General features: G+C 43.2%; 1 protein-coding gene across 1 annotated transcript in view; it reads right to left on the minus strand.

Moving 5' to 3' along the window:
- jph3b (junctophilin 3b) overlaps positions 1–10746 on the minus strand; it is a gene marked incomplete at both ends in the record, with an annotated part of 44730 nt that extends 33984 nt beyond the window's left edge. The window contains one exon of the mRNA XM_083974250.1: positions 10365–10746. Within this exon, the coding sequence (XP_083830376.1) occupies positions 10365–10746 (382 nt within the window). The remainder of the gene's footprint in view (positions 1–10364) is intronic.
- Between the last annotated feature and the right edge of the window lie 2591 nt (positions 10747–13337).

Below are 13337 nucleotides of genomic sequence, written 5' to 3' on the forward strand. Positions count from 1 at the left end.
CCCTTGTCATTAGGATGACATGCTGCCTCTTATCCCCTCACACACACACACACACACACACACACACACACACACACACACACAAACAAAAACACACAGAGTCTGAGTCGTAGACAGCTGGCCAGCACATCTGGCCAGGCCTTTGTAATCATGTCAGTACACAGCTGTACGACCATATGACAGACAGATCAAAGAACACACACACACATACACACACACAAGCACACACCTACACACAAACGTCCATGCAACTGCGTGATGAGATTACCATGTCATTAAATGGCTGCTGAGCTCCTGAGTGGGAGACAGAGGACAACAGGAGGAGAGAGAGACAGGCCTGAGCATCTGGAGACAGACAGAGTGTCTCACCTGTGTCTCTGTGAGACTCTCTGGGTTTGTGCTGACAGTGCAGAGAGGTGATGAGATTACTGAAGAGCTCATAAACCAAAACAAACATCTATATTCAACAAAAAAAAAAGTGATGAAACAGTATGCCTGATAAAAAATTATTGATTTTTTAAAAGATGCTTTTGATGTCCGATGCTGCTCTCAGATGGAAAATAATACAACAATAACTAAACCACAGGTGAGAATAGCTCCAAAGATCTTAAAGAAATACTTTGACAGGAAATATACTCTCACTTAGCTTAGCAGGCTGACCACAGGGAAACAGCTATGGATGGATGATACCAAACTATCTGAACTCAATATGACACCAATACTTTTACTCTAAGTATTGTAACTGTGCCAAAAAAAAAAAAACTCTTCAATGGGTTTGCAATTCTTCAAAAGAGACCATTACCTCTTATCATAAAAGTATGGAATAAATTAAACTTACATGAATGTGTTAATAAGTTAAACATATTTTAGATAAATGCTGTGACTATAATAATAACAAACATAAGTAATATGCATACACTATGCACTATGAGTGAATGAATATGAATAAAATAGAATAGAACAATATAACTTGTAAAGTATTGAGGATTTCTTGATTTTCTCACATAGGCCATGATTTTTACAACTTCAACTTTCACATGAACCAATTTAGGCTGAAAAAAAAACCCATTCTGACATTTTCCAAAGTTTTCTTTCAGAAAAACTTTGTGAAAACCTTTAACACTTCCTAACAGCCGGGGAAGGGAAACTTACAGTTTCCTTTACACTCTTACATTTCTTTAGAGTTCTCAATGAATATAAGCTGATATTTTACATGACTTGTAGTTTTGGTGTTGAGGAAAAGGAAGGTGTTAACATGTTTCACCTCTGAATAATTGTCTCTGCTGCCTCCCTGTTGGAGCAGAGGTTGCAAAAATCCTGACGTGTCTCTTTGCCACTTTGCTGAGCACCAGAGATGTGCTCTCATGTCTTTTTCACCAAAGCAAAAAAGGTCCTCACTCCTTCGATTACTTTTTTCCTCCTTGTATCTTTGCATTTCATAGTTTCCCTGTGCGATTCGCGCCTGAAAAGCTGTAACAAGTGTGTCCAACTCCTGCCATATACTGTAGTCGTCAACTTGGATGTCTAATGGTCCATAATTCGATGGTTTCCACATTTCCAATAAAACAAAAGACTATTTTTATGAACCTAATGTCCCAAAATGTGGCGGCTGCAAGAGGACGGTTGCTTTGTGCAGCACTGCAAGTTGTGAAACCAGTCTTATTCTTCTGCACATCAGACATGCTTGACGAGAGGTTTGACTGAAATGGTACATACGGCTCCGCTGAAACTTCCTGAGGGCTTCAATGGTTTGTGCAATCTGGGACATTTCTCATGTGTTTTCTCCCAAGAAGACAAAGTGCTGGTCATCATTCATACAGTCTCTCAACCATATAAAACACCAATATCTTCTGTGCCCACTGTTTTGGTTATTCCACGCTCTGGCAAATGCATTTGTGAATAATACACTTGTTGTAACATGTCAGATGCTCTGGTGCTGTGGTAGAGAGACCAAATGACACCACCACATTTCTCCAAAAAAAAAATTGTCAGCCTAAACAGAGTCCTTCACAACTTTTGTTGAGTGAGTGTGAAAAACAGTGGGTTTTCCCACACAGCTAAGGCCTCATAATCTGCCAATTCTGGTCAACAATGTTAAAAAAAAGAAAGAAAGAAAAAAGATTATAACTACATTTGTTCTTATTACTACCACCAAGTATTGCTTTATTGCGGCTCAAGTGTTTCTGATATTTCATCTTTAATTTAAACAATATAATTCAATAGCAGCCTCCAAAATGACCATTAAGTTGAATCAACAACTCTCTAAACAGGAAAATGAAATGTTAAACAGAAGCTGAACTGAAGCAGGAGCTACAACAGGTCTGCCGTACAAGACTGCATTATAGTTTCAAAGAAGGTGCAGTTAAGTGAGTAAATGAATGAATACATGTGGAGCAGTGTGTGTTTTTCATGATTTCTTGGAAGCATGTACCCTTCCTCAATCAGTAATGCTTGGATGAATAAAATATTCAGTGGTTCACTACACTTCTTTTTTCAGTGTCTGCCTGTCGCTCTCCATGGTGCTGAAAAATAAGCTCTGCAAAGCAAAACAGTTGGTGGTGCTTTTCTTCAAAATCAAACCTATTTTGAGTATTTATGTGAAATCAGTCGGTGACAAGGCTCTAAAAAAAACAAAAAACATAAACATCAATCGGAGCGAGGTGCAGGATTTGTAAAGTCATATAAAAAAACACTTTACCCACTCAATGACAAGAGAGACATGCAGCAGCAGATCGGGTTATCCCCCTTTCATTATATTCACTATGAACCTGTCACAGTTGTATTAGGGGGAGAAAAAAAAAAGGAAAAACAGACTTCTGGATATATAAATGCTTCAACCCCCGGCCTACAGTTTGCGAGGAGAATCCGCTTCACAACTCGCACGCCAAAACGATTTCACTGATTCTGCCTGGAGGCCAACAGGAAGTGCTCTCAAATCATATGGGCTTGTAACCCAGGCCGAGGCTACCGCGGGCACGAGGCAGCAGCACGGAAAGAGTTTACGCGGAGAGATCAAAGCTGCGGAAACATCACAGAGGCACAGTGATTTGATCACGCGCCAACCCCCGGGCTGAATTCATAATTGTCTCTTTAACAAATGCGCACGTCTGTCCTCTGTTTCTAGGTTAAAAACCATCTGTCTCTTAGGGCCTTTATTTCATTCTAAGGATGTGACACTGGGAGACACTTGTCGAAGTCTGTAAATCCTGCTTGTTTGTTTGAACTCTACTTGTCCTTTTTTATATATATATATTTATAACCAGAATACTACTGTATTTATGATGACATTATGATGACAAGACCTCAAAAGTAAGTTCATTTGCTGCTGCGTTATTGCGTAGGAGCACAGGCTGCTACTTTCAAAGTATTCATTTGTAAGGCACAGGCAGCACAGTAAGAGAAGGACGAGGCGTGGAGCAGGACAGACTGTGAAAGAGTTGAAATTTGTTATTTTGTGAATTATTAATATCCTCTTTCCTCCGTGTCAGCACTTGCATGTCTGCAGAATGTCTGTCTTACTGTATGTGAGCGAGATAGAGAGAAACAACGAGAAACATTAACAACATGAGACCTAGGTTGTACCAGTAGGGGTTTCAATTTATTCCCAAGCTCCTATATAGGGCTGATGATCCCGGTATTGATGATAATAATAATGAATAAGGGACTGTAGATTTAGATTCTGCTCTTGACTACAACACCCTTCCCCCAGTTCCTCCGAACAAAGCAGCAGTGCTGGTAGAACAATGCTCCATTACTAATTTAAAGAGGTAAACCATGAATAATTCAAGATGTTGGACCCTCTCGCCAATGTTTGACCTTTCTGTGTCATTCCCAATATTTTATAATTCATCTGCAAATTAAAATTTGAAATGTGAAATTGACTCTTCCCCCAAAAAAGGAGGAAAATATTCAATACTCATCCTTTCTTTTTAACTCTCACTCACTAATTTAATGTTCAGATGTTCCCTAACAACGAAGAGTTTTTACAGAAGTTGCAGCACTGTGCTGCTCCAAGTGTTGTTGTTTTTTACCAGGCAAACGCGCTCATTAGTATGTGTAGTTAGTTCTGTAAGGGCAGACATCCAAGATAGATATTTTAGAGTTTTCATGTTTCAGACAGCACCGCTAATCCTCACTACAAACATCAAACCACTTCCATTACATAAGCTAAAGCCTGCAGTGGAGTCGTTGTGGTGGTAGTGGTGGTAGTGTAGTGTAGTGGAGGAGGAGGAGGAGGAGGAGGAGGAGGTGTGTACTGTATTTGCAGTGGTCCTGACAAAACCCAGAGCAAGTGATGGGAAAACACTTGTTTCCTAACAATTGTGTGGATGTAATGTGAAGACAGGGGTCAATCTAGTCAGATGTGTGTGTCCTTGAACGTCTATGCATCTATATTGTGTAGCCGCACTTGCTGTGAAATGATGCATTGCCTACTGTAAAAGTAAAAGGAAATAAAAGGGACAGACAGAAACAGATTTACCCCAGGACGACCCTAAAGAGGAACAGGCAACACAGACACATCAGCTGGGGAGAAAAAAGAGCAACAGCTGCACAGGCAACAGGGAAGAACCAGAGACAGGTAAGACAAGACAAGTGACAGGCAACAGGCAGGATGAATAGCTGGACAGACACGTAGCTGATAGGGTAGAGGAGGCGTGCCGACAGTCAGACGAGCTAAAAGCAAGGAAAAGTCAGTTCAGACCTAAACCTCTGCCTGCGTAAATCACTGTGTGGGACCATGATCCGTTTAAGGGATTTTGCTTGGGCCCCTTTTCTGTCTGAGTCTTTCAGATTGCAATTGGAGGATTATTTATCTGCTAAAAAATGTCATGAAAAAGACCCATGGGAAGATGCCACAACGTTTCAAAATCTCCGCATGTGCTTTTTTTTTTTTTTTAGAGGATGCATCAGCATTGTGGTTGTTTGAAAGCAACTGACAACTTGACAAAATTACTTTTAGTACAGTTGAAGTTATAATATTACACCATGCTCTATAGATCCTGTATTTCCATTATTATCTTGATTAGTAGTAATTTCAGAGTTTGGGCATCTTATGTAAATGTGTGAATGTGTGCTATAAACATGCACACACCTCAGTGGTGCCACTGACAACCAGGACTGTAAGGGGTTTTGGCCATAAAAGTAGGAAGTGAAAAAGCAAAAGCAGCCGTACTTAAAGGGGACATATTACGGAAATATCACTTTTTGAAGGCTCTTTAACATAGGAGGACCTGACTCCGTAATAAAAGATTATCTATATATTTGGGTGTTTGTCTTGCCTTCCTGCCCCTAAAATGTGAGAATTGACAAAAAGATCTGTAATTGTCAGGCTCCTGAGGTTGAAATGTGGTTTTACAAGCTGTTCCCTCAGTTGTCTTACAATGATGTCATTTGTTTTCGAATTTGCATAACACCACCCCTACCTGTGAGTACTGGTACAGGTAGAGGGGGTGGGGGGAGCAGTGGCTCTTTTGCATTTAAAGGGACAGGCACTGAAACCAACCGTTCTGAACAGGGCTGTTTTGAAAGGATATAAAGAGCTGTGATGTTTGATCCTCGAGGTATTTTGACCAAAGCATGTCACAGGCATGTCTTTAAGACACCTGGGGACTATTTTAATTTGTGGAAAAGGGACACAATATGTCTCATTTAAGGTGAACAACACCAAGAAACTACATGTCCAGACCAGGATTAGGCTGCTTATCAACTCAGTCCGTTGGCGGCCTCGATCCCAGGACACACTGCCATGCTGCAGGATGAGCTCTGGCCCAGTTGTCTGTCTGAGACTCTGGCCTCATGTCGTCTAAGATAGTTTTGCCTTGAAAGTGATAAGTATACCACAGCAGTGAGAATATATACAGTATTGAACCACCTGTCAGGCTATGTAATATAAATAAATAAATAAAAAAATCCTACTCAATATTTTCAATTTGAACATAAACCAACCACATCCATGGGCATGAAACACTGTTAGCTGGCACTGCAATCTGAAGAGCTTCCTCCCACACACTCAAACAGGCTGCAAATATATTCTCTCAAATACACTCCAAGGAAAGAGGGATTTTGACTCAATTTGGTTTCCCACTTTAAGTAGAAAAAACAGCTATCATATCTCAGTGTTGATAATGGTTTATGTAGTGAAACATGAGAAGCGAATCCATTATGTTTTTGCTTACATAACGACGTGGTCAGAGCTGGAATAATTACAGCGCTGATAGTGGCCTTTAGAGAGCCGGCGAGTTATGTTGATGTAGGACAATTATAATGTTGTTGTAGCGTATTTGCCAACAGCTGGAGGGACAAGGCAGGACAGGACAGGACAGGAGAGTCCTAGGACGCCTCCAGGCCTCGTGTCATGTCCGTGATTGGATGTGATTGGATGTGACATTGTGCCATGTGATATAAACACCACGCCACACATAATAAGATTTTGTCTTCATACTTATAGGCTAGCAGGACAGTCGGTGTGTGTGTGTGTGTGTGTTTGACGTTGTGTGTAGTACATTAGCTTGAAAACCGGTGTAATCTTTAGCTGTTGTGTTGTAGCTACACATCGACAGTTGTAATCTCTACCTCTCCCATTGTGACTCACTTCATCATTTCTCGCTAAAATGATTACTTGCTGTCTTTTTATGCAAGTGTGTGTGCATGTGCATGTGTGTGTGTGTGTGTGTGTGTGTGTGTGTGCATGTGCATGTGTGTGTGTGTGTGTGGTTGGTAATCAGTCAGCTTAGCTCTTCATCTCAGTAAACAATTAGCCCCGGAAGCCCGAACCAGCCAATCAGAGCTCAGCAGAGCCGGCTAAGTGGCCAATAGCACCGAGGAACACTGAGCTCCCCCCACTTCCACCTCCTCCTCCCTTCCTCCTTTCCTCCTCCTCCTCCTCCTCCTCCTCCTCCTCCTCTCCCTTCCTGCTTTCCCTGTGACATGCTGACCTGCTGCATGTCAGTGAGCGTTGCTATGGCAACCCTACTGTACAGAGTGGCTCGGTGATAACGCAGTGAGTGAAGCGAGGGAGGAAAGAGACAGAGAGAGAGGTGGGAGGAGAGGAGAGGAGAGGAGAGATGGAGGGATGATAGCAAACGTAGCGAACGAGGAAGGAAAAAGCCAAACAGCAGCGATGAGAATAAATTCCTAGAAATGTTGTGGCATCAGGTGTAGTTGGAGGGAGGGAGGGAGGGAGGGAGGGAGAGCAGGACGACGCCAGACATGACTGTGGGAAACGACGCCGGGCTCCAAAAGTGACACAGCGTGTTCAGAGTATGAAGTATGTAGCTACATATAGACTAGAGGCCTTGGCGACACAGCATCTTCTTGATTGTTTTGGCTCCTCGATCTTATTCTGCTTCAGACACGACAGAGTCCTGAGGTTGCAGAGGTGGACTGCCAGCTTTGATCTGAGACTACGTCGTCGTGCTCAGCAACAAGACGATGATGATGATGATGATGATGATGATGATGACCACTTAAGGAACTGCGTCCCCTCTCGTCGCAGAGTTTATTTTAAAATGCCTTGCGTTATGTAGACAGGTCACATTCAATAACTTTGTCTTTTTCATTTCACAGACAATGAGCAGGTGCCAAATTTCTGTGACCTATTTAGAGCTACAGCTATTGACTGTGGGTGTTTATTTACCTGTCGTCATTTAACCACTTAAATGCTGCACCATAATTACTGTGGATTTTGAATTCCAGTACACAAAGATTGAGTCTTGTTGGGTTTTTTTAGACCACAATCACTCTATTCATGAGGTTACAGCTACACAAAGTTATGAATTAATTCACATTTAAAAGTAAAAATCAAAATGTACAACATTGCTTTCATAGCCCACTTTACATGGGACAGCTATCCAGTGTTAGTAGCATACAAAATGCTTTCCTATAACAACTGTTAAATGACTGAACAACCACCATAAACTGGCAATTATGTCACTAAAATTGACATATGACGTGTTAACTTTGCTTACAATTCAATGATATTGTAGCTCTGCGTCTACTGAATGTAAAATAAAATAAACTGTAAACTGTAAAACGATTTTGAGGCAATCAACGGGAATCACAATCGGGCCTACAGTAGCTACGTGTTAACTTGTTTTAAAGATAATCTCTAGAAAAGCGACTGTAGCTTCTTACATGGAGCTAAAGGAGGAAAATTTGCCATAAAAACACACAACAAGAAGTGTAAGGTTTATCATTATTATTAGTTTTGATGAGACTATTTGAGGTTATTTAATAACCACTTGTGATTGTGTACACTAAAATAGTTAACTGTAATATGTGCAGTAGCTACTTAGCTTGTTTTGAAGTTACTCTTTATAGCATTAAATGTATGAATTAGCCAACACCCAGCCACAAAAAGTCAAAGTACACATTACAAGCCTTGTTCAGGGGCTCTGGGTTCGATTAGCTACCAACTAGCAATCGGGCAAACCTATGCAGTGGGAAATAGCACTAAAGCATCAGGCGTGGAGCTAAAGGAGGAAAATGTGCAGCAAAAACATCAAGTTTAATGGTTTATCAATATCATAATTCATCATTATCAATGTCATTATTAGTTTTATTGAAGAGACTATTTGAGGTTATTTCATACGATTAGTTTGACTTGTGTTTTTATTACCTTACATATACAGTATATGTAAAAGTCAAATGCTTGCTGTTATAATAAGGACACTGTGTACTGTTGGAGCGAGATCAACACTCATAACTAGGCCAATCTCTGCTGCATTTACAGTATGTGGGTTCAAATACTTCACAGAGCTACAGTGTTCGTATCCACCACCAGATGTTTGTTTTTTTTTCAATCCATTTTTATCTTTCTCTTTCTTTTCTGTAATGACCTCACTCGGCTCCTGATTAGAGTATCTCTCATTGCAATCATGATAATCATCCATCGTGCCAGCCATTTTTCTATTATCTGTTCATCGTTCGACTGATCCATTCATCCATCAATCACTACAGCTGTCAATCCACCTTTCCCTCCCTCCCTACATCCCTCCATCCCTAGTACGTCCAATCCATCTGTCTGGTCATCTATCAAGCCGACTTCTTCTTCTTCTATGTCCTGATTCAACCTCTCATACCAGTCTGGCCTGCGGATTTTGTGGATGTGTATGTGTGTGTGTGTGTGTGTGTGTGTGTGGTCCAGTCTGGCATTGTAAAACGGCCTGCTAGTTGTAGAGTTATTATGTAACAAGGCTTTAACTGCATGTATGCTACTGTCAGCTCTGTGGCTCAATTCAAACTCACACTCCCCAGGTTTCACATGTGTATTTTTGCACGTATGGATGGGTGTGTGTGTGTGTGTGTGTGTGTGTGTGTGTGTGTGTGTGTGTGTGTGTGTGTCGTTATTTTTCAATCAGGGATCCATATGGTCTCATGGTCTCTCAACAGCGACTGAATGAGCTTTAGTCTGAGAGATAGGTTCGAAGAAGATTCCCGGCATTGATTTTTTGATTTCAGGGCCAATCTGCACAGATTCAATGGATATTCTGCAAAATTTAAACATCTTTTATAATATTATATATATTTTTTAGCTTTTTCTGCAATAAAATTAAAGACAAAAGTCATATGGCCAAACTTTGCCATCGCAATTTGATTTTTTTTCTGCTCTGTCAGAAAATACTCCACTCTAAACTAATGTAGAGATGCAAACGCCGGCCTGTTTTACAACTGAGGACGCAGGTATTATAAGTATTATATAGTATAAGTTATTGAGAACGTGGCCTTAGTCTTGTTTTGTGTAGTAGACATTGAATACCTGAAATCATCTCTATTGAGGTGAAAGAATGGTTGAAAATTGGCGAGCTGCACTGCCACATGTTGAATTGATGTCTCTACCTCTTTTATTAGATCATTACAACGCCGTAATGTGTTTTCTAAAATGCTTCATTATCTTGGGACTTGTTAGTTGAGAGCTACTGTCCTTTTCTGTCTCTCTAACCTTTTACTCATCCCTTAAGACTGCGTGGCCTGAATTGAAGCCCTGCAAATACAGCGCGTCCTCATGCAGCTGAATAAAAAGGGAGGAAGGAGGAAGAGGGGGGAAATGAGGAAAAGAGGAAAAGAAGAACCAGGCGATAGAAAATGAAGGGAACAGACCAGATTGGGTATAATTGTCAAATCCTGTCCTCATGCAACCCCTGCTGCCTCTGCACGAATGTGTGTGTCAGTGTGTGTGTGTGTGTGAGAGAGTTGACAGGGCGCGGCAGAAGAAAGGATGACCCAGGAAGACCTCCAGACAATCTCCTACTGTACAATCTGTCACCTTCAGTGTCACCAGTCTGTCAATCATTCTCTCCACTATAACAAATTGTTTCCCATACTCCCCAAATACAAAACACCCACAATGCACCCCTTCTTCTTACCTCCGTCTGAGTACGTCTCTGTCCCGTATCCGTCCTGCAGCCCGTTGTTCCACGTCCCCTCGTACTTCCCGCTCGTCCCCGTGCTCTCCCGTACGCCGTAGCGTCCCTTAAAGCCGTGCGTCCACTCGCCCTTGTACACCCAGCGGCCTTTGTTCTCGACGCCCACCCCGTGTCTCTTGCCCTGAGCCCAGGTGCCCTGGTAGGTGTTGCCGCTGGGCCAGGTGTAGACGCCCAGCAGCTCGAAGCCGTGGGCCCACGACCCGCAGTACTCGCCCTGGCCCTTGGGCCCCGTGCAGATCCCGTGGCCGTGCGCCTTGCCCTCCTCCCACCCTCCGCAGTATGACCCCCCATCGTCAAAATTGAACCTGCCGCCAGTGGACATGCATGAAACAGGTCTTGGCAATTCCCCTGAAGCCTCGACAAAAAGAAAAAGAAAAGAAAAGAAAGAAAACAAAGGGAGGAAAAGGAAGGACAGGTTGGTGCTAGGCCCGGTCCATGGAGCTGAAGTTAAGAGTTCGGTGAGGTCAGGGGTGAGGAGAAGAAGGAGAAGGAGGAGAAGGAGGAGGAGGAGGAGGAGGAGGAGGAAGTTGGGAGGGAGAGGGAAAGAGCTCCCACACAAATGGAGGAAAAAGCCACTCTCTGTTTTCAGCTGGTTTTGGAGGAGAGAAAGGGAGAAACAAGGTTAATGACAAAAACTTTGGCCCCCTCACAGGAGCGTCAGGGGTTTCCCGGCGTGGTGGTGGTGGGGAAAAGGGCAGCGTGATGCCGTTCAGTTCACACCATCCTCCTCTTCTTCTTCTTCTTGGTGGTGGTGGTGGTGGGCGCTAGTTTGGAGCATCGGCTAGCACTTCCCAGCTTCTCTGTGGGAGCCGCAGGTGAGAGAGGAGGAGGAGGAAGAGGAAGAGGAAGAGGAGGAGGAGAGTGGGCCCAGAGCTGCCATTATCCTCTCTCAGCAGGAGATGAAACCATCAGGCAGCTCCACCGGCGGCTTGCTGCCACCGCCACCATCATCATCATCATCATCATCCTGCTCCTGCTGCCTACACACAGTCAGTCAGTCAGTCTACGACACAGATGCAGAACTCTTTTCCCTCCTACTCCTCCCTCCAATCCGGCTTTCCGCTCAGGCCCACTCGCTCTTCTGCCACCGCCGCCGCTGCCGCCGCCGCTGCCGCTGCCTCCTCCTACCTGATGATGATGATGATGCCTCCACCTCTCTGGGGTGCAGAGCCAAGAAGAAGTCTCCCCTTCGGTGGCAACCCTTCAATCCTGCTGCGAGCTTCGAGCATAGAAGCCACCCTGATCAGCAGCACCGACCGGGACCCGGCTGGAGCTGTGACATATGAGTCGTGTGACGGAGAAAGAGACTCTTCTCTTAAGAAATGTTCTTTCTTTCTTTCTTTCTTTCTTTTGAGTCTGCTCCTAATGATCAGACATTTAAAAAAAAAAAAAAAAAAACAGTCAGGCTCTCGATGTGTGGCTCACTTCAGGCTTCACCATCCTCTTCTTCTCCACACACACACACACATACACACACACACACACTGTGTCTGATCACACAGCGAAGGGTCACACATGCATAGAGAGAGGGAGAGATGAGATGGGGGAGAAAAAAATGGGAGAAAACACACAGGGTAATCTGCTTGGCTGCTTTTTTTTTGTTTGTCCTGTGGTGCTGGAGAGAGCAGCAATGCAGTCTCCTTCCTTATGCACGCACACACACTATGCAAGCACGCAAACACACACACTTTCTGACAGCAAATGCGCACGCCACAGACAATGAAAATAAACAACCGAATTGATTAATTTCTCCTGCTCTGCTCCTGCCCCTCTCCCTCTCAGTCTGTCTGCAGGTCTTTAATCCACTGCGTCCATAAGTAGTTTATCCTCTGCGTGGGTTGCCTTCAGGTTGCCTGGCTTGATGAAATAACATCCATCTACGTGATCCTGTTATGGAGCGTTCTGTCCTCTTCAGCATCTCCTGCTCGGCTCCATGTTTCCCTATGGAGCGCCGGCTGACGCACAGCCTGCCTGCCTGCTGTCTTGGTCTTACAATCTCCTCTCCTCCTATGGCTGAATCCCTCTGTCTCTCTCTCTCTCTCTGTTGCTCCTGCTCCTGCTCTCTCTCTCCCGGTGTAGGTCTATCTCTCTCTCTCTGAAAATCTGCTCATTAGAGAGGACTGTTCCACTGCAGCCAGCCACCCCTCCCCTCCTCCAGCTCAGTAGCATGCTCCGGCTCTTAAAGAGACACACACTCCACGCAGAGAGGAACCTCTCTCTTCCTCCTTCACCTGTAGCTTTTATCATTACAGTTTTTCTCAGTCGCTTTGGTGCTATTCTCACATCACTCTTAACATTTGCACAACAGTTAGTGCATTTCTCAGAACAATTATCACAAACTGCAAAACCTAGTGGATGACCTGCAAAAGCGCGTCACTTGCTCAAAATGGATTGTCCATCCCTCAAAAGCAAGTACTCATGTCAATGAAACTGTCAGTGCCGTCAAAATGAGAAGTCCTGACACCATCGTTTATGAACAAGATGGTCAAATGGCTTTGTCATGTTTTCATTAGGACACTTTATTCTCTAAGTGTTTTCCAATGCAGAAAGTGATGATACCTGAAAATGCTCCAGACAGCACTATACACTACTAGTACAGCCATGTGAAAACTACAGTAAAGTTACACATTACTGTATTTAGTGGAGATACTGAATATGTATGTTTCACATTTCTACTGCATATGCTCTTTGCAATTCTGATTTGTTCACAGCGTTGTGCAAAGGAAAAATACACTACAGTCATCTACAACAAACATAAGAAACACTCTTTGGGTACAACTTTACATAAACAATGTTGCAGTACATATAGTAACTGAACCTACAGAGTACTGTAAATCATTCCTGCACATCCAGACGTTCCAGTCACATTTTCATCTACATCACTCTGTCAACTGTAGCGATTGAAACAGATTC

This window comes from Trachurus trachurus (genome assembly GCF_905171665.1).
Source record: "Trachurus trachurus genome assembly, chromosome: 6".
NCBI lineage: Eukaryota > Metazoa > Chordata > Actinopteri > Carangiformes > Carangidae > Trachurus > Trachurus trachurus.